Source organism: Microcebus murinus, chromosome 1, assembly GCF_040939455.1.
Source record: "Microcebus murinus isolate Inina chromosome 1, M.murinus_Inina_mat1.0, whole genome shotgun sequence".
NCBI lineage: Eukaryota > Metazoa > Chordata > Mammalia > Primates > Cheirogaleidae > Microcebus > Microcebus murinus.
Genome location: NC_134104.1, coordinates 14,453,248 through 14,480,494, shown reverse-complemented (window position 1 = coordinate 14,480,494; position 27,247 = coordinate 14,453,248). Strand labels below are relative to the sequence as shown.

The window sequence follows — 27,247 nt, the reverse complement described above, 5'->3', positions numbered from 1 at the left end:
CATGGCATGACCAGGAGCACAGCATACTCATTTGCAAAGCCCACCAGCCTGCATGCTTCTGGATTTCTAGACATTCATATGTCAGGATGGTTAAATGCTGGTCGTTGACTCCTAAGGCTTTTGGGACTTTGAGTTACTACTTGTAAACATAGGATGCATGTCTTCAGTCTGGTGGATTTACTGTTCTTATTTCCTCCTGTTTCTTCTCTCCACACTGCCACTGTTCTAGAAATACAGTATAACTGGAAAAACTTTCCCTTCCTATACAAGACCAGACCTGAACAAAGCTGAGAACTGAATGTACCTTTGAGGTCCCAGACTCCCCTTTTACGACCCCTTCCCCCCCCCCCACAGGCACCTCCCCCAATTACCTTGGTTGCTCTCGCCCCGTACTCTTTGGACACTCTTTTCCTCTGAACTTCCTCAACCAGTGAATGCCTGTCCTCCTCTCATTCCTCTATGTGGGACGTGTCAACTAATAAATGACTTGAGCAAGTAGACTGTCACTCGGGCATCTTTTAACCAATGCTCCAGTTTGTTACCCAAACATGACCCCTCTCAAGTTGAGGAGTGTATGGTGGGCCATACATTTTGGGACTGGTAGACTTAACACTTCTTTAAAAATCACACTGCATGGGTAGCTCCTAGAGATGCCTTTCCCTGAGCAGAAACTGTTATCACTTACATTATTTCTCCTTTGAGACAACAAGCACAGGAGCATCTCGATTAAGAGCCCATTTAGTCCTTTCAGGTAAGGCAAAGAGTTCAATTAAAACTGTAGCTGCTGAGACAGAGGGGAAAAAAATGCTGGCCAATATTTTATCTTCATCTAGTTTTCTTTAGCCTACTTACTTCCATATTTGTGTCTCCCCCAAGCTTCTCTTAGTCTAAGAACAAAAATCTCTAAGCCCCTACATGTGCCTCCAACTCAGTGGGGTCAATGTAAGTAGTGTATTGTATCCCTTCCATTTTTGTCTACAATAAAGATGAGGTCCAGATTTGAAACTTGAAAGGAAAATAAATCATCGTGAACGTCATGTTTCAATCAACACTGACGTCTGTCTCTTTTCCTGAACATCTCACCTGAGCAATCTTTTTCTTTTAGCATCAAGAAATTGCTGAGGAAAGAAATGTTAGATTTAGTTTTTAATTAACTTTTTCATTGATTTCTACATAACTTTATGTGAGTCACTGTTCTTTAGTGAATGGGATTAATCTCAAAGATTAATGATTGTTCCCAGGGATTTTTTTCTGGACTGGGTTCCAGATACTCTACACTTCATTCTTCTTGTTTCTGAACTCATTAGTTTACTCTGTTCTTCACCTTAAAGCACACAGACACAGAAACCCAAGCACATGCACATGTACCAAATGTACTTTCAGAAAGAAAATATCGAGGAGAAAGGAAGAAGATTATGCACTATATTTAGTAGTTGACATAAAAAAGTCCTGATCTGCAATTTTGCCTGGTTCAATACATTTTTTTTAACAAAAATTGTTCATAGCAAGCATTAAATGCCTTTGAATGAGAATTCAGTTATGTGTAAGGGAAAAGGAAAGAAGTCAGTGGACCTTAAAATATCTATAAACCAGATTGACACACAATATATTTTATAAGATATTAGAAGCTGATATACTCCTTTTCTCACAAATTACTGTAATAGTGTGTGAAAAGGTAGAATAATATTTTCGAAAATGAGAGAAAAATTTAAAAATGAAAGAAAAATATTGAAAAATGTAAAACAAAATGCCTTGGGTACAATTTTTATCAAAATGCCTAAACTTTGCATCTCCTCCCTCTAATACATTATCATTCTAAACTATCTTGAGCTAGTTGAATTCATCATATTTCTACCTGTCAGTTTTTAATGTAAGCATCTTAATGCAATTTTATGAGCCATTTTCTTCTATTTGTTGTCAATAAAAATTATGATTGTTCTGAAATCTGAATATTGATTACAATCAAGCAGAATATCTGTCCACTATGTTACTGCCATTTTAAAGATCATTCTTTTTTTTTTTTCATGTCTGAAAATATTTTTGTACTTAAACACTAGGGAGTAGGCTAAAAGTTTCTTGGAATGATAGAATAATCCTAAAGAAACCAGGGGGATTTAATTATATGAAATATTGATTGATGCCTATTTCTTTCATTTGTTTCTGAACACAATGAGTGGCATCTGAATTCCCCAGTTAAGCCATCCCCTTCCCCAAACCCTCGACTCTGCTCTTCCTTCGTGACCACTTTCTGAGTCCCTGGTGGTCTCTCTGCCTCTGCTCTGGGTCAGGCTACAATATCTGTGTATGTGACCTTCCTCTCTTTTTCCTCCTGGTCTTCTTTCCTTCAATTCTTTTTCTACCCTCAGCAAGAGCAACTGCTACCTGTCAGGCCCATCGCACCAAACTCCCTTTTCCTCTATATGGCTCTATCCTCTCTCATTTTGATGTCTTTGAATATGCTGCTTCCTCAGCCTGGGATGCTTTTCTTCCCCATCTTATGCACCTCCCCTTACCTGCTTATGTCTGAGTCGTCTTGCAGATCCCACCTTAGCTGCTCTTTCCTGAAGGGATCTTTTCTTGACTCAGTCCCAGGTTAAATACTTCTGTGTGTTTTTCAGCTTCTAATTTCCTCCCAGGACATTCTAATCATGCTTTGATTAATAGACTGTTTTTCTTCTTTCTTTTCCAATAAACTATGTGAGAACAGGGACCCTATCTGTTTTCCTCATCATGGGATCCCCAGAACCTAGAATGGTTCCCAGAAAGGGTGAAACTTACCTTTCAAATGGACTTTTGCTTTTCAGCATCCTTTTATGATATACCCCAATAATGTTCTGAGTACCATTTAAACTCTTTATAAAATTAGATTTTAGAACACAAAGATCAATGGTTTCACTCTGCTATAATAATTAGGTACTTGATATAAACTAAAAGTCATTTTTTTAAAAAAAACTCAGCCCCACATGACTCTGCCTGTCTAAACTAAACTAGTAAGAAGATTCTTCAAAGCAGTAAACACGCAACTGACAACATTTCACAACCCCACACCTAGTCAACAGGAGTAAGTCATGGGGAAGAAATCAAGACTCAAACTTGTTCTGGAAAAAAGAAAACCCTGTTGTTTTATTATTACTTAGAAAGCACACACAGCAATTTATTGGGGCAAAAGAGAAAATGCAAAATAAGTGAGCATACAAATTCATGTCAAAGGAACTGGTGTCACTTCCCGTGTAATATCTATGTGAGCTTTTTAAACTTTTGCATTTCTTATATCTGTATACATAATCAGAGTTATGGATATAGATATATGGAAACACATCACGCATTCATCAGCATTCCTTTCTCCAAAAATCTCTAGTGAGCATATCCTTTTTCTTTCTACAGGTGTTTTCTTGGATCACGCCACAGTCTCTTTTCTCTGAGTCCGTCTCTGATGACAAGTAAGGATACTTGTGAAAGAAGATTTCCCCTTAGTTCTTGACTTTTTCTTTATTTTTTTCTGATTCTTGAGTGAGATGCCCAATTCTTCCATGATGGCATTGAAAGAGAGACACTAGGGAACATGAAATAACAGAGCATCAGCTTAATCGAATCTTTCTCCATCTACCATTGACCTGCCTCTTGCCTAGATTTTTATGAACACAAGTTATAGGTCGGAAGTCAGCTCTGCTACAACTGGCCAGTTCCCCTCACCTCCTCCTCCACCCACTGGCCCACCCACCTTTTCTACTTAGGGAAACTGAGGCAGCAAGTTAGCTGAGAAAACTTTGGGGTTTCATTCACAAATGCAGTAGTATAAAACGACCCAGTTAGAGAAAACTCAAGGCTCTCAAAATAGACAACTTACCTTTGCTGAGACACCAAAATAGAGTTAAATTAAGTCATTTCCCCCATTGAGATGATCCAAACATTGATAGGTTTATCAAGGCATACGGACACTTCAGTAATGCTATAGAAAATGAACAAACCTTCTCTACACCAAGGCTTTGTTTTTTTCTCCCATGAAACCTTACTTTGTTCCTAAAATAAAATCTAATTCTTGATGACTTTCCTTTCTGATAAAAAAAAAGAAAAAAAACAATTTTAAATTGTATATTTTCTCCAAAAAACAGAGAGTCTGGCAGCAGCAATGATGCAGCTGTGGTTGAAATGAAAAATAATATGGCATTGAACTGCACAACAAAAATGATGGCATAATACAAAAGAAAATGGAATTATGATTATAAAACGTTATACATATACAGACAATATATATAATCTCCATTACGATTACATTATATCTATTCACATGCACAGTATATAAATGGTCAAATAAAACACAATTTACTGTCATTTTTCTAGCCAAGATAAGATCTTTGAGTGATAAATTCCTGCTTATAGAAATTTCTGTAAAGTAGTTTCTTTTCGATGAGGTGACTCCTAAACATCCTTTAATGAGATAAACCATCACAGAACAGGAAAGACTGCATGATTCCACTTACATGAGGTACCTAAAATAGTCAGTGTTATGAAAACAGAGCGTAGAATGGTGGTTGTCAGGGGTTGAGAGGAGAGAAAACGGGAGCAGTTGCTGTTCAAGGGGTACAAAGTTTCATTTATGAAAGATGCATACATTCTAGAGATCTGCTGTATAACATTGTGCCTATAGTTAACAATATCATATTGAGCACTTATACTTTTATAAGGTAGTAGATATCAAGCTAAATGTTCTTACCACAATAAAAAGAAATCCTCTGAAAAACAAAAGGCTTTTGTTAAGGTTGTGGATATACAAGCACACTCCTTTATCAGTAGCACACAAAATGGATATGGTTGAAAATCAAATGACAACATGCCACCAGATGATTTGTCTTGGTTGCAAGTGCCATATAGGAAGAAACTGGTGCCCTATGCTTAAAAAATACTAGATGGCTAGAATGGAACATGCATATCAATGTGCAACATGTATATTTGAAAGTTTATGCTCCTTTTTTTGTTCCAAAAAGGACTTGATGTAGTTTAGCTAAGCAGTAATTTTAAATTTTTTTCTACTTGATTTGAAAACCAGGTGTATAAATATAGGTTCTAGATGTAAAATATTGGCCTATTAGAAATTCACCTCCTAAAAAACTAGTTTTTTGCATAAGACTTTTTTGTCTCTTTTAAGCATAAGTGTTTGTAACATTTGAATTTCATTTCAATTTATGTTCTAAAAATATTCATTTCATATATGTTAATTTTCTTTCAAACAGTAAGTTGTGGCTTCAGTGAATTGAGAGAGATGTCAGGCCACACTAACAAAAAAATCAAAAATGTTTTTATGAATTATTCTTTAAAAAATATAGCAAGTACAGATGCTCCTTGACTTACAATGAGGTTATGTCTCAATAAACCCATTCTAAATTAAAAATATCATTAAGTCAAAAATGTATTTAATGCACCTAACTTACAAAACATCATAGCTTTAGCCTAGCCTACCTTAAACCTGCTCAGAACACTTACATTAGCCTGCAGTTGGTCAAAATCATCTAACAAAAAATGTATTTTAGAATAAGGTATTGAATATCTTATATAATTTATTTATTGACTACGAGACTGAAGAAAAACAGAATGGTTGCATGTGTACTTGAAGTGTAGTTTCTACTGAATGCATGTCACTTTCCAATTGGAATGCATGTCTATTCAAATGACACTAGAAAATATTCATTTAATCTTAGTAGCAACACATAAACTTCACATGGCATAATGTTAAAAATTATTATATTTCATTTGAATAGATATTATCATATTAAGGTTTGGAAAACTTTGCTGAGAAATTTATTTCAATGGAAGGTTTCTTGGCACAGGGCATTTATGGTTTAAGGAAGACCATGCAAGTGGAACCAAGGAAGGGAGGAAAGAAAAAGTATCAAGGAATTTATAAACATTATTACATATTATACCCATTATAGATGGGGAAATTTACAACTGGAGATATTAAGTAACTTACCTAAGAGGGAAAGCCTGCATTTGAACTCAGCCCATCTGGACTGTCTAAACCCAATTGCTTTCACTGGAAATCATCTAAACACTGATACTTAATTCTTTTTTTTAACACTATGGGTAGCTTTTGTGAATTCTCCCATAAAATATGTTAAGAAATCCCAATATTTCTGTATTATCTGAACTCTCACCATTTCATTTTGTTTTACATTGAAACAGCCAAAATGAGTCTCCAAGTGTGACTTACTTAAGGGACACAATGAAGAAAGGACTCATTGAAATCTCCCTTTCCTATTTTGGGTAGGAGGTGGTCACAGATCTTATCCTGATGATATGTTTCAATTAAGTTTTTTTTTTTTTAAAGAAATCCTCCCACAAATTTTAGACTACCTTAAAGTACAACAAACATCTTTATTCTTTTGATTAACTCCAAGTATTTATTTATTGCTGCTTGTGTGAGAATGAATATAAATACAGTTTTATCAGTGGTCTCGTTTCTGTCTTTGGTCACAATGATTTCTTTTTGATTCTCACTTAAGCCTCTGACTGTCAAAAAGAAAATGGCAAGATATTGGGGCTGACCTTTCTGCTTCCAAGTTTTTGCTGTAGTCACAAGGAAAGATGACCTTTAAGGCCCCTACCTGCCACTAGCTGAAGCTAACCATATCCATGGGAAATGAAACTGTGAAGGTCATCTCAGCACAGAGTGGCATGGGAGGGGCTCATATTCATTCATTAATTTGCCTTTTATAATCTCAGAATTAAAGATACATATAATATGACTATATAAAGATTGAGCTTCTGAATTGCTATCAATATGACAGTAGTTTTCTAAAGCATCTGTTTCTAGGCTTGGTTCTTTTGGTATTCATAGAGCCATGGAAACTTTATTTTAAAGCATGAAAATTTAAATTCCTAAACTATAATATCATCAGAAAGTATCAAAAATAATGCCATTCAGTTAGCTGTCTTACTCCAGAGGCAATGCAACTAGAGGCAGGATATCCCAGTAGTATCCTCTGGTGCTTTATAGACTGGAAATTTCCCTACTAGCTTGGATTCTAAGCCCTCTTATTTATAGCTGGTGGATGGAGTTCACATTTTTAAAGGAACTACATGAGGCCATTAATTATAGTTTGGAATTCATCCAAATTGAATTTGGATGAATTGACTCGGCATCAGAATGCTAGAGTTTTAATTTCAGGCATGTTGCTTAGTACCTGGGGTACAGTAGGCAAGGTGTTTATTTTCTCTTTGACTCAGTTTTCTTACCTAACAAATGGGACAATAATGGAATCCTTTTCATATTACTATTATGAGAATTCAATGAGCTGGTATATGTGAAACACTTAGTCTAATGCCTGGCACTTTGTCAGTATGCTCTTTCTTTAAAATAAAATTTTCTACACTGCAGTGAAAATAATTTAACTCTATGGCACTCACTGACTTTGTTGCTGTTGATGATGGGGGAGATAAAATGAAAAAGGTGATGCTTCTTTATTGTGAGCCATCGTATGTCCCTCTATGCAGCAATTCCTTTGAGTTGTTTATACTAGTGTCTTAATTAAAATAGATCCTATGCATGCTTAAAACAAATTTTCAGGGCTTTTTAGTATTTGTTTTGTCCAGTCCATAACATGTTTCCATGTTTATGTAGTAACAGGCAGTATGACAGTTTGTGTTGTGCTCTATGAAGGTTACCTGGTAGTCAAACATCAGAAGGAAATGAAAGCTAACAGCAGTCACTTGCCATTAAAAAAAAATAACATCTCTGCACTTATAAACTCCTTTATGATGAATCCCTGTGATGCTAAGTCTGAGAGGAAAATTCACTTACAGATAAATTTATAGTAATAAAGTATGTTATTGCCATTTATGCAGTTCCTGGCTCTATCCAAACATAACGTGGGGTGTGTTGGTGTGCACGTGTGGGTGTTTCCTCTTTTTTAGAGGAAAGGAAACTGAGAAACCGACATTAATCTTCAACTAGAACTGTAGCTTGCCTGGTTTTAGAAGGAGGATTTGCTTGTTTCGGTTTTGCAGAAAGTCATTCTGCTTCTCTGATTCTTGAGTGCCTGCGGTGTGTCCATCAGAAAGAAAAGTCCGCCACACTTTCCTTCCCTTCTCCTGTCTTCTTTTACTTTCCTTTTCTTTCCCCTTTGGTTTGTTTCTTGATTGTAAATTGCTGACCGCATAGTGCCTCCTTTGAATGAACCCCAAATATTTGATTTCTTGGTGCTAGTGTGAGTCTGAATAGAAATTATATCTTCTCTTTACACCTTTATCCTTCCTTTGTTGCAAATGTTGTCGTGGAAAGGGTGGGAGGGACTAATACAGTTCTTTTTGTTTTGTGTCTAAAATACACTGCCTCAGGAAAAATGGTCCAGGGGAAGAGAACAACATTTATTATTTTTTTTTAAGTTATAGGAAAAGCTCTATGCTAGAATTTTACTTGAGTTTACAGTATTAAAAAACCTAGGCTGTCTGGAATTGACTTTCATGCTGGTTGAAAAGTTGGCATCAGACTGTGAATGTCAGATTGATTTCTCCTTGCAGATTTAGCATTTATACATTCAAGTTTTTTTATTAATTGTTAGGTTTGGGTGAACATTTAAGAGACCCACTTTAGATGCTCATACCTTTAAGGAATTTTCTGACGAGCTATTTTTAAGAAGCTCTGGACTAGCCAATAATATAATACAAATTTTATATTTTGTATAGGTTTCTCCCTTTCAATAAGCCCCTTATTCAAAGATACTTGAAGAGCTCTGTGACATTGTCTAATAAATGTTTATATTACACATGGAAGAAAAGGATGTAGGTAATACTATTGTCATTTTATAGATGTAAAACCTTTCATTTTATGTAAAGACTTGCTATAACTTGAACACAAACTATGATTTGAAGTCTTTTTGTAAATATCATTTTCAATAAAATATAGAATATTAAGGGCATAGATTCCTGAGAAATAATGAAATTATTATTACTGTTATTATTTCTTTGGATTGATCAGACCCCTGTCATAGTTCCATGGAGTCACTGTCTCAACAAATTTTTTTTTTTAAAGAAGGACTAAGCACTCACATCCTTAACTTTTTTTGACTTTGAAGTCTAGCATAGGAGCAAACCTAGGATGTTTTGGGGATTAGAGTCAGGAAGCATTTTAAGGAATAGGGACAGGGTATACTATTCAGCGGTTTGCTACATAGAGACTTGGAAAGTCTGGTCATTTATCTGTCCACAGGTTTCAATTTTTCACAGGAGAATTGATGCCCTAAGAGCAGAGTCCAGACTTCAATCATTCCCCGTTAATAATGTGAAGATAGGTAGAGGGATATTCTTGGAGCAGCTGTGTGTGTACCATCTTTGGGGAAGTTCTTATATACCAGGAATGAGGATTTGGGTATCATTTCCTATGGTTTGATCTGTTTTTCTGGGCTCATTTGGAATCCCCAAGCCATCTCTCATGCACTCATCCTTGGAACTGTTAAAACACGGATCAGGGAGGTTGAGTGTCCGATCACTATATTAGCTTCCAGAATAGGAGTTATGTTGATTTGTGCCAGAGAACTAATGAGGAAGCTGAGTCTTTATCTCCTGGATCTGTGCCAAGAATATTGGGGTGAAGGAAATCTAGACATTAAAATAAAACTTCATCTAGGTTTAAAATTGAGTTCCAAGAAAAGGGAAAAATGAAATAAAAGTTCAAAGTGTGGTCACCCACCCTAATCCCCACCAGTGACCCAGCAGCCACTACTTGCCCAGCTAATTTCCCTGCACTTTAAATGCTTTTAACTGGCTCCCCATAGGTAATAACTCCCAAAAGCCCCTGTCTTCCCTTGCTTTGGCTATAGCAAGGAGACTCCACAAACTCACTTTTTCTAGCTCCTTTAGTGTCATGTTTTTGCTTCCTCTATGTCCTCTGTTCTCCCCTATTTCATCTTTGCTCCCATACCTGGGACCTGCTGCCAACATCTTTGCCTTCTCAGATCCTAGATTTAAGCTTCTCTGTTTGCAGGAATGCATGCCCTAGAATTCCTTATTCACCTATCTGAGCTCCTTAAACCATAAAAATATACTTATAAGGGACACAAGGTTATTGGAATCATGGGGATCTTCTTTCTGGTATTCTTCCTTATGTAAAGATTTCATTTAGAAAACTTATTTTCCCATTGAAGTAAATATAAATATATTGCAAAATGGCATACACAGCCATATGAATTTTTATTTATTTTTAAATGATTCTTAAAGAAATTTTGCACACGGGGTGGCTGCCCAGGGCTATGCAGTGCAAACTCCTGGAAGGTAGGGGTGTGACAGTTATGTCTCCTTTAACATTGGAGATAATTTCATGGAAAATTTTGAGAAGTGGTGTTAACACTGAGGCAATGTAATATGTTGATATTAATCCATGTGTTTTCTTTCAATTCACCTGAATCCCAATCCTTTTTCTCAGTTTTCAAGTTGTAGCAAGAGCTTTTTATATGCATTACCCTCACAGTAAGGATGATATAGGAAAAAAAAAAAAAAAAAAAAACAAGAGTCAAATTTGTAGCTTTGAGCTCTTAAATGGACTTCTGTGGCTGTGTAGAAGACACGGCAGTCTTTCAAGCTGCAAGAGACTTGCTCCCTGTTCTCTGTCTCAGGGTCTCAGAGAAGGCAGTCACTGGAGTGGAGAAATGTCAGCAGAAGCTACTTTCAAAACAGCCTGAGACCACCTTATGAATCTCCCATAGCCCCTAAGGGTGCTCAAGAACAGCTGAAACTTTTCCCTGCCCCAGAAAGGACACACAAATGGATGATGGTATAAAGAGAATGAAAATTGGTCCATTTAAGCCTTGTGACAGAGAGCAGAGAGATGTTTCTGCAGTGAGGATAACCGTCAGGTGGGTCTCCTATATCTTAAGTAAGCAGCTCTCCTTGCTGAAAGTGGCAGAAAGTGTGTTTGCATTCAATCCAAACCACACACGGTGACTTTTCTCCTTCCTGGAGTCACTGTCAGAGGCCGTGTGGCTTCGGTCCCTGGCGCTCTGCCTTCTCTCTGGCTTCCCATACTGAAGGCCTGAGATAATTCTGTAGAGATTGGCTTTCCTTCGCCTCATAAAGAAGGCTTGTTTCTTTTAACATGTCAGAGGCTGAGTTAGATCCATAAAAGTAAACTTCCAAGAAATTCTTTGTATGCTCCTTCTCCTACAGGGGATGGCCCTGCCCTTGAGCTAAATTGCCCCTGATGTAGGGTGGTTAGTTGTCCACAGTTCCTGTGTGCACTATATGTAGAGTCTTTGGGGTACGAGCTTATGTATACTGCAGTAAGTATGCATTTTTCTTAAGCTATGAACTTGGATGTGCAAAAAAATTTCTGACATTATTATTATTCCCTTTAAAACAACAGAACTCACCTCTTAGAGGTTCCCTATCAGCTAGTGGATCTAGTCAACTCAAGGTAATTCAGTTTTAGTTTAAAAATACTTCTTTTTGGTTAATGGCTCAGTTAATGCAGTCCTCTCCCCACCTCCATTCTCCTTCTCTTCTTTCTAAGGCCTGTACTTGAATCATATAGGATTGGGAGAGGTGTCTAGGGGCCAGGGAGCAGCTGGTCCATGGCCACCTTCTGTCATTTTGGCTTCCCTGAGGTGTGACATCCTACTAGGTCATGGATGCTGGTTTCTGTCTCCGCTGTGACTCCACCATGGTGTGTCAGGTCTGAATACTCTGTGCTTTTTCTGCTCCAACCTCAAGGCTTCTAGTCCACGGGTTCTCTCAGCCCAGGGCTCTTGGGTGGGAAGAGCCATGGATTTTGGGGTGTTTTCCCAGGCATTCTCTGGGATTGAGGAAGACTCTATAAAGCATTCCATGGTCTCACTGCCCAAGATGCTGCTATTCTGCCATTCAGGAGACAGTTAGCTGTAAAATATCTCTACATACATTTTACCACCTACTGGGCTATAACCAGAGAAGGTGACAATGGCATATTCTGTTCAGAATTCCCTTTGAACTTTTCTGGGGTTTCTATTTTCCTGTCCCCCCAAGTTTGGACTTGGCCCAGGGATGCTCACTGGCTGAGTGATGGCCTCCTGTCAGAGATTCTGGTAGTATCCAGGTCTTTGTGACATCCCTACAATTCTCCCTTTCCTAGTGATCAAAATCCAGTCTGGGGTAGGAAAATGAGGTAGGGAAACATAATCATCTGTGTGTCACCAACCTTAGCCTTCTGGGTTTGGCTCTTGCTAAATGTAGATAAACATTTTTTTAACTCAAACAACTAATTTATTCAATAAAACATCTGGATCTAACAATTGAAAGCTATGGTTTTCAAGATTTTTTTTTTCTGTGCTACAAATTTGCAAAGACTACTTACAACTCAAAAGCTAAAAGGTTGACTTATCTCTAGCTTGGGAGCAATTTGTATAAAAACCCTGATGCTTGATGGTGGGAAGAAGGGTAGGGATAAAAAACAATGAAAAACAAACACACGCTGTTATTTTCCTTTGTTTTTCTTGTCTCTCTTTAGAAGAAATACTAAGTTCCACTTACAGAATAGGAAGCATCCAACACTATTTATCTTCCCCTTTCTTGAATTATGAGTATGTAATCAATTCTACGGCTCTGAATAGCTTCCCAGGAACATACCTCATTTTATTTTTTTATTGCCTAGTCTGTAGGCTCATCAAAATCAAGAACAATTCTACTTCTGTAACCTTCACTGAGTTTGTAATGATTTGCTTATGAATGATTGGATGGGAACCTCTTGCTTCTTGATGCTGTGAAGGGAGTTGGGCCATTTTCTTTATATCCAGGGCAGACTTTTCTACCTTGAAGTACTGGCTGGGCAAAGTGATTCTTGCTGCAATAAGAATTTAATGCATTCAAGACAGATACAAAACCATATTAAAAAATATATCAACAACAAAAACATTTTATCACTGCTTCTGTATTTTTATTTTTCCTTCCCACTTTTCTAATAGATTTTTTAAAATATACCATGATTGGAAGAGAACTTCAGATTTTATCTCCTCTTTCCACAGATTAGGAAACTGAGGTTGGGGGAAGGAAATGACTTGCCCAAAGATACATAGCCATTTAGCAGCAGTATGGAGACCTGCATTCTTGGCTTGTGGTTTCCAAGTCACCTGTCTTTTGGGCCACATATCTCTTTCAGAGTTTGTTTGATTTATAAAACAACGTTAACTTGTGCACCAGAAAAGTTATTTCCAAATGGATGTTAATTGCTTCCTGGCTTCTCTGATAATTAATGAATGTTTAGTTTCTAGGCAAACGAAAGCCTCTTTGCACAATTACAAAAATAACTTGATTAAAGAGACTTCTGCAAATCACTTGCTAAATAAGGTGATGAGACTGTAGAAGAAATACAGCTGAAGATACTTGGAAGCATCTGAAAATGTGCCAAGAGACATCGAGGAAAGATGAATACCAAGTTTGAGTGGGTTATCTACGGAGAGTTGTTTCTTAGTCCTTACGGTTGGTAAAGACTAAGTGATCAGGGCAGACTTCTTGCTTGAAGTGGAAAAAAGAATATTTGAATATTTTAATTCTAAACATGCCATTCGGTTGAAAAATTGGGCAGAAAGACAATCCTGGTCAAGTTGAATTAAAAATTTTTAATTGCCAGGGAGAAATACAGTAACTTCGTGCCATCCTTTAGGTCTTTCTCATTATTTGTGTCTATCTGGATGTGTATATTGTGACATGAAGTCACCTTGCTGTGTAGTTTAGGCCATTGGCTAATGGCCTTTGATCTGAAAACACCAACACTTAAATTCTGCAGGGTGTGAAACCACATTTGCGATGTTGACTTTCTAGCACAAGAATGACCCTATCTTTGCAAATAGAAATTCTTCAAAAATTTAAAGACTCCCATTCTCCACAATATCAGTCTCTGTGGAGAGGATTTTGAAAGCAAAAATGATTTTAATATGCTTGTGCATCTGGACATAGAATTTCCTAACTGTGAGAAGCATAATGAGATGGTTCCTAAGCAGAAATTTTTCATTATCTGTAAGAGTTAATTAATAATGCCATTTGGCACAGTTAGATGTGCAGAAAATAGTACAATAAGTAAGAATGTTTCACTTTTCTTTTGCCTTTAAAGGCTGTTCGGACTACTTTTAAATTGCTTACTAGGAAATAGACCTTGCACGATAAGGGTCATGTGCTTGGAAACTAATTGGGATTCATTGTAGTCTTGCATTGCTGCAGATGGTTCAGATAGAACATAACATAATGCTAGTCAAATGCAGTGAGGTATTTGGAAATAATTTTCCTTGGGTAGGTTTATCATTACATGATCCAACTGATTTTCCTAATGGCAAGATCCCTACCCACCAAACATTCCTTAGGTAGTTCCCATTTTTCTGGAGAAACTCTAAAATGATTCAATTTATAATTTTAGCCTAAAGCAAAATAAAATAAGGCCTTTTTTCACCCTTATTGCATTAGGTTAGACAGACATATTAGGAGACAAATTAGACAATATTATGTGATGCACTTTAATCTTTTAATACCTCCCTGATTTCTCCTAATCTTAAACATTATTTCTCAAAGCATAATCCACAGATAACCTGCTATCATTTAATAGAAACTCATGTTCAACCAGCTGATTTGAAGTAAAACTAGCAAAACTGCTATATTCAAGCTTGTTTTAATGAAAACTCATGTTTACCAATTACTTTTAAGTGAAGCAACTATATTTAGGATTGTTGGAAAAAACCACATGTGAAAAAAGTTATTTAAAAAAAACCTCTCAGATTAGAAATATTAATACGTTTAAGGAAGATTCATATATATGACCTAGTTTTGGAGAAAACTCCTATATTCAAACTAATTTTTATGACAACTAATATGTATAACAAGTTTTAAGCATTCCCTTTCAAGCTTTATTAAAAATATAGATTCCTAGACTTTTCCTACTGAGGAACCATGTCTGGAAGTAGAGCCTGTAAACTGTAGTTTAAGTAAGTTTCCCAAGTGATTATGATTTACATCGATGTGTCTGAGAACTAGTGATGTAAACACAGTTTGAAAGTTTTTCTTTCAAGTTCACATTTTCATTTTGAATTTCACTTGAAATGCCTTTCTCCCTGGTGGGGTCATGGTGGCCTTAGTATTCATTTATGGCAAGAACTGGTTGTCTGAAAGCCAGTATAAACTGAGAAAGAGGAGCGTGTAAGGAACTTACGTTCCTGAAATGAATGGAGTTTCTCTAGGAAAAGGAACGGCAGAGAGAGAGAGCAATGAACTGTTGACGTGGTAATTCTGAGTAGTGCTAGTTCTATGTTTTACAACTAAACATGAAGATTATCAATTTAATACCATGAAATTTATGTCTCAAAGATGTGTGGTTTCTTTGTGAATTCTCAGTAGAAAGGGTCTATTGAATATTGAGTGCTAAATATGGGTTTTATATATTGCTTGGAACTAGTGCCTCTATCTCTGGAATCAATCAATTAATAAACAACAACAATTTATTGAATTCCATTTATATATGTAAATTTATGCTTTAGCTTATGGTTCTTAGCCCTTCCTGCACATTAGAATCAACTGAGCATCTGAATAAACTATTATTGTGATGCCCCAACTCCGTATTAATTAAATTAGAATTTCTAGAGATGAGATTCATGACTTTCACAATAGATGCTCATGTATTGCCAGTTTAGGGGGTCCTTCTCTCATGTGCATTGACCTTTGCTATTGATCTGTAATGCTTATGCAAGAAAAATTAGTCTTAGAGACAGAGTTTCAGCTTCTAAATTAGAAAATATGTTTTCTAAACCAGGCTCTGTTTAAGATGCTTGGCACTGTCCATGTGATCAGATAGTAATACTTAGTTTCTCAGATAGTAATTCAGAGTTGTAATTCAGAGTAATATCAGATAGTAATTCTTAGTTGGTTCTGAAGGAACCAACATTTGTTAACTGCTATTTATTAACAGGATCGTTACAAGTAATTTCATTTTCTATGCCATGATTTTATTTAATTATCAAAAATAAATGTATAAAGTCAATAATATTATCTTAATTTTACAAATGGGAAATTGAGGCTCATATATTTACTCTAACTCATAAGTAATTGTTTATTGAGTGGCCACTATTGCCAGATACAAGGAAAGATATTTTGCACATTATCTTGGAATGAGATACATATTGCTATACTAGTGTTCCCTAGAGTATGATCTATGAAAACTGATATGTCAAGATGCTTTGGGGAAAAAAAAAATCTGTGATTGAATAGGTTTGGGAAATGCTGAATACTTTTTCGCCTTGTTGAAAATTCTCAATGCAAGACAACATATTAAACTCACTGAAATATACTGTACTAAAGGAACTTGTAGGGTGACACTCCATGTGTTATTTAACCATGAAAATCTTATTTGAGGAACACTTGCCAATGGAACCCATTTTGAAAAACACTCCTTCAAAATTTTATGTTCTAGACATTTTGTCCCAGTATTACATATTAAGAAACTAAGACTCTTGGAAATTTGGTAACTTGCCTATAGTCATTCAGCATGTGGCTCTACTAGAAATTGAACCTAAGTTTAGTTGATTTAGAAAATTCTCTTTTAATTCTAAAATCTATGACTCCAGGCAACTGAATCTGATATCTACTTCTCTGATAGTAAGGATATATAGTAAAAGTGTTGAAAAGATCAAATGTAATGTGAAAACATTTTGCTGTAAGTGAAAACATTTTGAAAATTATAAAATAGTATATAAATATCAGATTTAGGGTAGTATACAGTCTAAAGTAGTATATGAATATTAATTTTAGAAGGGGATCATTTCTTTATCCAAATCTCTGAATTATACTTTGAAAGGATGATCTCTGTAGAAAGGCAAGTTTTGTTAGTTTCTGTTAACCCGGATTGTCTATATTTCATCAGTTACCCTTGAACTTTTTGGTAGCACTTTTGTTTTATTAAATAGTCTCTGGGAAAGTAAACTTATATAATTTGTAGTTTCTACATAGCAAATCAAGAAAATATGAAACTAAGAATAATGTGATATTTATCCTGACATCTGATATGTTACCTCTGACCTGGGACAAATAGCATGTTGCTTCTATCTTAATAACAGTAAAAGTTGTTAGTGCAATTTATAGATATTCTCTTAAGAGTACATTTATTTAAATAAGGAAGCAAGGCTGAGAAACAATCAGGGCAAGAGTCAACTTTCCTAAACACACTTTATTGGTGAAATATAGAGTTGATTGAAGAGACTTGTGATTAAAGACTGGGGCCCATTTAAAGCTAAGAAGAGAGAAGCCAGAGCACTACATGACTACACGGATGGCATATCTGTACTCCTGAGGAAATGTGTCTTAGGGGATCACTTGATATGTCAAAAGGTAATCTCCTTAAGGAGAACAAAGACTAACTGATCCCATATTGAGGGAAGATAAAATGCATCCTCAATTCCCCTATTCACTGTGAAGGGGAAACAGGCTCAGAGGAACCAGCAGATATTCTCTGGCACAACAAATTAAGTATGCCGATGGCTTTCTATGTCACCAAGTTGAGTTAGAGAGGGAATTATTTACAGCACTTTGAAAGCAGGTGGAAAATAAATCTACAGAGATCTGTAACTAGTAAGTATGGAAATTCTTTATTTTTTTTTTCCTTCTTGCTCTTCTCCCCAACATACTTAGAATGAAATTAATAATGGTGATGGGCCCGGAGAAATGAGTGTGAATGTGGCAATGTTCAGAAAAGATTGCTCTAAGACCAACCACTCTATCCTGGGTGAGTGGGGAGGAAATGCAATAACATCTCATGGAAAGATGTTCATCAACGCAATGACAGTGGGCGAATGAGTGCTACATAGAAAACGCTAAAAATTAATTCATAGGTTAGGACTTTGCCTGGATCTTCAAAGAAATATAGCTTGAAAAAAATCATAGCATTTAGAGACTCTAAACCTACAGAGGATTGTTAAATTCTCGAAGTAAATGTTACCTGGGAGTTTGATGTTAATGCATTTCTGCCCAAGAATCATTCTTGATTGTGTTCTGTGTCCATGAGTGATGTTCAACCTAGCTAATGCTTTCCTGTGACACCAGAGATTGCAAGTTTAATTTTCTTTCTCTGGATCATAGTTTTTGAATCTTTAAAATCTAGGGTACCTTTGAGTCTTTGTGCAAATAATACATTTTGTGTAGTAGAATCAATTTGAATTAAAATTAACATTGTTATGGAGTTATTATGTACTTACTGAAAACATAAGGGTTTCAGGTAGAATGAAAATGTCTAAACCTACACAACGTATGAGACAGGGAGAAAGAAAGAGGAGGGGGAAAAGTTCACCGGGATGAAAAGAAGCCTATGAAATTAGCATTTTGTTGTCATGCTTTTCACTGCTGGAAGTCTGAATCTCCTTTTTCAAGAGGAAAGAGTTACTTATTTTTAATGCATGAAGATATAACAAAGATGACTATTTGGGCCAGAGAAGATTTCTATAAATACACATATATGGAGTCTATATGCCCCTAAATGCCCTGCTTCAACAAACAGTGCACATCCTTTTCTAGATCATTGAAGTCAATGTCTTGAGTATGTAAATTTTGATATTCTAAAGGAATAGGGAATTATGGCAATTAATGCTTAGAGGATATAGATATCATCAACAATATCAATTAGCAGAAACAGTTTCTACTGGGCACACTTTTTTTTAAAAAAATCTGATTACACAGTATGAACTGAGGACTGTGTCCGAATCCCTCTCTCCTCGCGAATTAATTTGCCACATTCTAAATCCGTAGATAAAGTAGTTCCAGAAGTGGAGTTGGTTGGATGGGTTTGCTTACACTGCAGTCCATAAAAGAAACAAAATGCCTTGCATGCAAAAGAAATGAGAAAAAAATATAGAAAAATGAATAAATCAGAAGCAAGAATGAATGTTTAAATGAAAATTTAAATCACATGAAGGTGGCAACTATGAGAAGCACATTAAAGCATAACATATACAAGCTTTTATTTTTCAAATTGGTTGCATAAAACAAGACACCTCGAGGGCAAATTGAAAGTTAAAACAAAGCAGATCAGTCCATTCTCCCTTTTCATTAAAGACAGTTTTCTACAACAAAGTCTACGAAAGGGGTACTGCACTGGTCTAATAATGGCTTTGTGATTCTGGGGAAGATTTTCATGTAAAACCAGGTTATAATAAATCATCCCCAGTTTTGGGTACTTAAGGAGGACTTCCATTTAAAGGAAGTAGATCTAACATCAGATTATTAATCAGAACCAGCCACAAAATTTGCAGTGCACAGTGTAAAATGAAAATGTGGGATCCTTTATTTAAAAAAAAAAAATTCAAATTTCAAGATGACATCAGAGCATTAAATTGGCTCTGTTATTAATAGTCCAGAGTGTCAAAAATTCTAATATATTTAAATTGAATGGGTAGCCTAAGGTACTGCAATGGCCGTGAGCTTTGCACTTTGTTTATTCTAGTATAGTTATAAAGGGATCATCTTAAATAACAATCAGCTTTTTTGAAAGAGTGTAAGTTCTTGGTGTGATTTCTTTCAAAAATAAAAACAATAGACAAAAATAGTCAACTGTTGAAATTACCCTATAATTTTAAATATAGTTTTGAAAAATAAAGTCTCAAATATATTTTATTGTCATTTTGTATTGTTTATCATATTGCTAGTGAAAAATATTTGAAGTGAATTACACTTTTACAAATTATACTTTGGTAAAAGTAAATGCTCAATTTCATAATACTACTTTTATATCATTATAGAAATTGTTTTGCATTAGTATATGTGCTCAGAGTGTATACTTAAGGGCTGGTGACATTTCTCTCAAATACTTTTTTATACCTTTTCCAATTTTGGATTTATTTCCTCCTTGCTCCATTTAGGGTTTCTATCTTAAGAGCAAATAACTGTTCGAGAAATTAACTGAGTTTGGAATTTCTGCACTGTCATTCCAAATAGTGCTAATTGGATTTAGTGTATAGGCTCTTCCTTATCATTAATAAATGATGGAGCTGCAGTGCCCACAGCACCTGGCAGGGATTCAATAGCTCTTTGCTCTAACTCAAAAATGGCTCCTCTGGGCATCTAATTCAATAGACCGTTAAAAAAAAAAGTCCTTAAAACCTCCAAATTTAAAATAGATGATGCAAACTAAAAACTACCCAGTCCTAGAAAGAGATGACTCACCTGTTCAATATCATTGTTCTTCCGTGATTTGTATATAAATTCTCCAATAGCTACAAATACAGAAAGGACCAGTCCAGCAGCCAGAACAATGAAGATGCCCCCAATATTTTCTACTCCCAGAGCACTGGCCTCTTTGTTGTCTTCCTCAGGGCAGCCATTCCCACGCCACCACTTCTCTTTCATCATGTGCAACTTGCCTTCTTCTTGCAGTTGAAGAATAGCAATCGTAATTTTATCCCGGTAAGGAGAGCCTGAGAGTGAAGTCATTGGTCATGAAAACGTTAAAGAAGGCATCAGAAAGTATTTTTGTCTTAGCGGTAACCACTTTAGGGTTTTTATGAAACCCCAATCCACAAATCAAGTAGCAAAGGGCAGGAAAGTTCAATTGTATGTTTTGAAGGCTCTGAATAATTAGAAAAAGCATACTTTACATATTGAGATTAACCCAGACAGTTGGCTTCTTTTAAATAAGGAAAACTAAATCAGGAGTTCTGTGACATAGCTCTGTTTCTGCTGAATTTGTCAGGAGTCTTTTCCTACGTCAAAAAATTTGTTTATATTCTACTTTTTCTAGGACTTTGGTTGTCTCATAGTGTGACTGAGCATGGCTAGATGATCAACAGTGCCATCTCCTCTACTTCCTAGGGGATTAACTAGACATTTTCCGCTCCCCTTAGAGTTCAGTGTGGTCACATGATTGAATTCTAGCCAATGGGAGCTAAGGAGATTTTTGACATTTCCAGTCTTATGCCATAAATCTTCCCATCTTGATCTTCTGCTCTTTCTCTTTCTCTTTGCCAAAATACACAGCAAGAGAAAAATGATTTCAAGTCCCTAGGGTTGGTGGAACTACAAGATAGAAGAAACGAGAGACCCAAGATGACTGCATGAAGCAGAGACTCTCTTTAAATCCACACCGGACTATGACAAGATCAGCATTTACTATGTAAAATGACTGAAAATGTGTAGAACTTGGTTATAGCTATTAATCCACACTGATTCATGCATCTATTAAGATGAACTTAAGAGTAGGTTTTGAATAATTCAAAGGTCCTACAAAGTTCAGTTAGGTTTGGAAAATTTGCAAGGACTTTATTGATATTATGTATACTCTATCTTCTAGTAATGTTATTGAACTTTTAATTATGTAAGGGTTGGAGAGTGCCAAAATCTATTTGGAGGCATAGCTTCTCAATTCTGGATTCCTGTTAATCAATGCAAGGGAAGAGACAAAGTAAGATTCTTTTATTCAATTTCTCCGTACATGCTAAGAATTTTTGTTAGCACTTCTTATGCTTAGTAGGAAAGTAGTACACTCTGGCTCTTTGTATTTGCAAACTTTAAAGTCTTTTTTGGTGGAGGCAAATTGATAAATGAGATATTTTAGGACTAGACGAAATATTAGAAATGATATAGTCCAGTCCACTTGTTTTAGAATTGAAAAATTTAGGACCTGAAACTATGAGTGAAGCTAATAGTTACTGACAGAGATAAGAGTCAATCTCAATTCTCCTAATTTCTTAGTTCTCAGTGTTATTTTCATGAACATGTTTCCATACCACCTCTCCCATTCCCACATGTGCCTTTTGTCTCATGGCACAGTTTAAGTTAGAAAATCAAAGAGTTAACATTTATGACACCAGTCATTTATTTTCCTCCTAAAACTTTCTAAAATCATTGTCAGCACTTAAAATCAAGTTAACAGAGAAACATAACACTTCGGAGTGAGATCACAGCTTGTTAGTTAAGAGTATGGATTTTTGATGAAAAAAAAATGGGTCTTGAAAAACAAAATGGGTCTTGTAAGATAAATTAAAAGATATTGGCTATTTGCTTAAACATCCCCTGAATAATGGCTAGTGTCAAAATTAGCACTGTTAATATACCCATAGCAGGTGAGCAATTAAGTAAACCAGGAGCACTTTGCTTTAATGTACATGCAAGTGCTTTGAAGAGTATAGAATGATTCTTATGTTAGTGGTTGCAGTAGTAATCATAGCAGTATACACAGTGGGCACTCTATAAATGCTGACTGACACTCTCCCTCTGCCTTCAGGCTGCACAATACCTAAAACACTTCAGACAGATGGGACTCTGATCTCTGTTTAAAGTTGGTCTCTAGGAAAGGTAATTTCCAGCCTCCTGGTAACCTGTTTAAATCTTAATTGCTCTCATTCTCTTGGAGTTTTATTTTAAGTCCCTCAGGAGGTACATTTCCAGAACTTCTGTCCTGAGTGTCTCTAAGAAGGAATGTCTTTAACTTTGTGTTGTGACTGATCCAACTTTGCCAATCTTTGACCATGGAACAGAGTGTGAAGCCTTAAGGCATTCAGTCAGGGCAAGACTAGAACCGTGCAGAGAATTTGAAATATCTGGATGTATTTTAGCTTCAATTTTTGTTGTTGTTGCTTAAATGGACCGAATAACATCAGAAGTGATTTATTATGTCACTTGAAAAAATATACATGTATATCCACAGATCTTCCTAAATAGCAACTGATCTTTCTTAAAGAGTCAATTCATCATAGAGGAAACATCTCACAATTTTTTCCAACAGCTGTATTCCCAATGGATGTATTCTCTCTGAGGTCTGCCATCTGTTTCAATTATTCCTTCATTGTTTTTGGTATAAAAGCATGACAGGTTTATAACCACTATGAAAAATCCCTGAAATGTATTTCTTTTCATCTAGGAGGTGGGGGAAAGGCTCTTTAACTTTGGAACTTGGGTGAGGTTGGCAAAAAAGAATGAACACGAACATTCAGATATCTTTCTATCCTCTCTATAAAATGTAGTGACACTAGACAGTAGGTCAACCTCATTCACATGCAGCAGGCAGTGATTTTCAAAGTGCTGCGCTCATTTAGGAGAGTTGCAGAAAGAAGTCCATTGTCCTCCATTGTCCTCCATTGTCCTCTCCTGCGCTTCAACTCTAGGTTCCTCACCATGCTCTCAGAAATTTTAACTTTTGAGTTATATTCCATTCTGCAGAAGGAATGCCAATTCAAAGTCTCACGTTAAAGTGGGAATGTTTTCAGGAAAATTGGCATGCATTGTTATTTTCTATCATGATTACTAGACAAGAACTTTGGTGGTAAAAATTGTGTTGAAAAGTGGTGGGGGGTAGGGATGGTAGATGGAACAGTAAAAGGAGAGTTTTTTACTTTGTAATTTAGTTAAGAGATGGTTCTATTAAGAAAACAAGGCTGTTCCTCTAAGGAGATGCAGACTGTATTACAGTCATTCTTAGGGTCTTGATTCTGCAAAAATTTAGGCAAAGGGACCCACTCCTGGTGTTCTTGTCTGACTTAGGGTCCATTTCACTAAAATCAGCAGTGATGAGATATAAAACTATCATCTGTCTAACTTCCCCCTACTATATAATAATGAGGTGGCAAAACATGGTTAGGGAGATGGGACATTGTTTTTAAAGTAAAAAAGGGTCATGATGTTCTTTTAGTTAGTGCTTAACTGTCCCACTCGGCCCCCTGCAGAACACGTTGATTAAATTATAAGAGAGTTTACCACTTGGAGGAAAATGTGCACTTTATTAATAATATTAGTTTTTCCATTAGGAAAAGTTATTGGAAATAAAGGAGCAAAAGGTAGTTATAGCTCCCCTAGCCCAGTCATTCTACAGAAGATGTATTTAGATGTACATGATAACAATAATAATAAAGTTAATTTCCCTATAATGTGTATTTCTAACACCAGATAGATAGGGAATCAGATTGGTTGTGTATTCACAGTAAATGTTGAAGACAGTTGAACTTTACCCGATGAATTCAATTAGTATTAATCAAAAGTTGAATATAGGATATATAGTCTCTTTTTCTTAATTATTTTGCTGCCAAATAAAAGCATCAGGACAGTTTGCCAATAATCTGGATTTGTTTTTTTCATTTTCCTTGAAAATTGGAATATCTGACAATCTTGTGCTTCAAATTCCCACATGTCTGCAACTGTCTGACCTGAAATGCAGCTGCCTCTTTTAGATAAGTCATATGGTCTCTAGCTACCACCATTCCCTCCTGCCTCCTGGTGCAGACATGCTTTACTCACTTTTGATACCTGCTTTGCCTCTGTAAACATTTCATTTTATGATTCCTGCCTGATATTGATGGTCAAACTGGATAATCCCTTTTAAACAACAAAAATAATAATACAAAAAAGCAAATCCTATCTACCTTGAGCCCTTAATCTCATGGCTTTACTGTAATTATTTCTGGACTAGCCCAGTGACCTGGATGATCCCTGGCTCCTATCTATTGGAATGTTTATCAGGTTACCAACAACTCACTGGAGAAGAGCTGGTTGCCACTATACCAGAGTCTTATACACACAGTTTTCTGTAGAGAGGGAAATGGTAGAGAGGGAGTTTTCTATTGAGAAGGAATCAGTAATTGCCCTTGAACATAGAATATTCTATTCATGTCTATTACAAACATGCAAGAAGACATTGCTGTATGGGTGTGGATACCTACAAGGCAATCAGATACCTCGAGAGAGGAGTGGACAAGAATTAAGGAATATTTGGTGATTTTTAGCTAGTTGTAGTTGATTGAATCTAACATATTGCCTGAACAAATTATAATTATAATGTAATCTTTATCTTTTTTCTTTTGCCTTTTCATCTATTGATATGGAACATTAGTCCTTTAACTTTTGCACTTACCTTCAGAGTCAATTTTCTTCTATTCTAATATAATTCAATGCAGAAAAAATACATAAGCACATAGATATTGAAGAAAATGATGTAAAGAGGATTAATGAGAAAGATATTCCCTTTAAGATATTTCTTTGAGATAAAATGAAAAACATCTATATGCTCTTAAACAGTTATGTATTGGTAAAACTTGAAAGAAAGAAATACTGGCTAAAAGTACATTAAGTTAAATATCAGAAAACCTTCAAGTCAGACTATGCCTCTGATCTATATGGAATTATCTCTTATTTTTAGTCCACAAAAGGTATCACAGGCTACTAAGAATTTGGAATACAGAACTCTGACCCATTTCCCTTCCATGCTTGTAACTGACATCATTCACCGTCTCAGTCTTGGCTGATGTATGCCCCTCTTACCAATTGGCGTTCCCACTCCATAACCTTTGGAGTCAATGAGGCCCCCAATCTGAGTGAGGTTGCAGTTTCTCTGCGTCACATACTCAATGCTGGTGGACTCCATCAGCAGGGCATAGTCGGTGGTGAGCACCCGTTGGATGCCCTCGTCACTGTTTTTTATCAGTGCAGTCTGCTGCCTGCTACTCATGAAAGCCCACATCTTCTCGTAGGTGGATATCTTTGATTTCTGCAGGGAAAGAAAGCACAGCCACCAGCAGAAGAGTGCTGAAAAAAATATGGCCTAAAGCTGTCCTAAATCCCAGTGGTTCAAATAATATAGGGACATTTTTCCTCTGCAGGTAGAGAACTGAGATGGATGACCCCTGGGCTTCAGTTTAGTAGCTGAGAAGGGCCCAATTCACTACAGGAAAACACTTGGAGGTACTGAGGCAGCCACTGAGGAAAAGGAGACCTTGACTGATCCATGTAAGACATTAGCTCAAGGCCTTTTTGTTGCTTTCAGTGGAGGAAGAAAGAACATTGGTACCAATAATTGCACTTGCCTAACGAACTGTGGCCACTTAAGACCAAGCCATCATGGCCTACTGGGCCACCAGGTGACTAGCTCACTCCAGGACTCTATTCATTACTCCATTTCCTTCCAAGCATTGTTTACTGTTTGCAGGTATGTGGTTTTCAATCCTCGATCCAGCATTCCTTTGCTGGGAAAAGCCCTGGGTTAAATCACTGTCTTTCTCTGCTTTATTTGTAAACAAAAATTGCCATTTACTCTTTTCTAAATAACCTAGAATGTAAATGCTCTTTTAAAATTAAAATTCATACCAGAAAACTCCTCATACTTTATTTATATTTTTACATATACAATTTTAGTTGTGATCATATTAAAATACAGCAATGAGAACTGCATATCCCATTTCAAAGTGTTCTATAAGTTTGCCTTTTCCCATATTCTTCAGTTTTCTGATAGGTTAAATAATAAACTACATGTATGTTATGTAATATATGCATTCATACATACATCTACCCATCTATGCATAAATATACTACCTTATTATCTTACTTTTTGATTATTAGAATATACTGCCTATATGTTCATATTGCTTAGATATGAATTTTTTATTCTTTTAAATAGTGATTTATGATTAGACATTGTGCATTTTACTTGGCAATTTTCATATATTTCCAATTTTTTTCTGAATTTGTCTTCATTTGCATCAAACTCCTCTCCACTTATTTCAAAGATGAAAGACGTTATGGGAATTACTGATATTTTTAAGCTAACCCCAATTCTCATGCATGTACATTGTGCTCACATACGTTAGACAGATTCCTTGGCAGGCATAAGATGTATCATCTCATGAGTGCAAAGAAGCTTAAAACATGATTTTGGGCCATAAGCAATAAATGGAATACCTGTGGAGTCAACTCTATCATGGATATTCATGCTCAAGTGTTCCTGGGGGCTCACTCAATTCCTAACTCTATTTAAGATCTGGGTTAATACTGTATGGCTTTATGAGTTAGGGGAGGACAGATGGCTTTATCTTGGATTGTTAGGCATTTGAAAAGCCCCCTGAGAAAGGTCTTGTGAGACAAATAACAGCTCAATAAACAGTACCTTATAGATATTGGTATTTTATGGGACCCATTCTGTCATGATGAAGCCCCTGTGAGTTACTCCTCAACCCCAGAGACGTCTGCAAATTAGAGCTCATGTCTCCATGACAAAGGTATGTTTTGGGGGTCAGGGTTAGTGCCTCATTTGTTGTATGATTTCAGCCTTGCCAAGTCTGATAATGCGAAACTTATAACTTATAAAAAGCTACTCATACAAGGGCAGGAAGGTCAGTCTGTCTTCTGGCAGTAAATGCACCATTGGGGAAATTATTCCTCCATCAGGAAACTACCTTAAGGGAAAATAATTTTCTTTGAAGTATAAAATTTTAAAGTTGTTAGAGACTTTAGAGAGCAGCTGATTCACACTGCTGTTTTCACAGAGGAGAAGGTTTTGGTCTGG

General features: G+C 36.1%; 1 protein-coding gene across 6 annotated transcripts in view; it reads right to left on the bottom strand.

Annotated features, from left to right (window-relative positions):
• Window positions 1-3,106: 3,106 nt before the first annotated feature.
• Window positions 3,107-27,247, bottom strand: part of GRIK1 (glutamate ionotropic receptor kainate type subunit 1) — a 383,917-nt gene continuing 359,776 nt past the window's right edge. For 2 of the 6 annotated variants that reach the window (XM_020284806.2, XM_012780946.2), the window contains 4 exons: window positions 25,231-25,456; window positions 20,149-20,399; window positions 3,969-4,055; window positions 3,107-3,553 (listed from right to left, as the gene is read on the bottom strand). In XM_020284806.2, the coding sequence (XP_020140395.1) occupies window positions 3,398-3,553; window positions 3,969-4,055; window positions 20,149-20,399; window positions 25,231-25,456 (720 nt within the window). In that variant the 3' untranslated portion in view covers window positions 3,107-3,397. Of the gene's footprint in view, window positions 3,554-3,968; window positions 4,056-13,961; window positions 18,809-20,148; window positions 20,400-25,230; window positions 25,457-27,247 lie in introns of those variants that run through there. The other 4 variants (XM_012780941.3, XM_012780944.2, XM_012780942.3 and 1 more) reach the window with 2 other exon arrangements.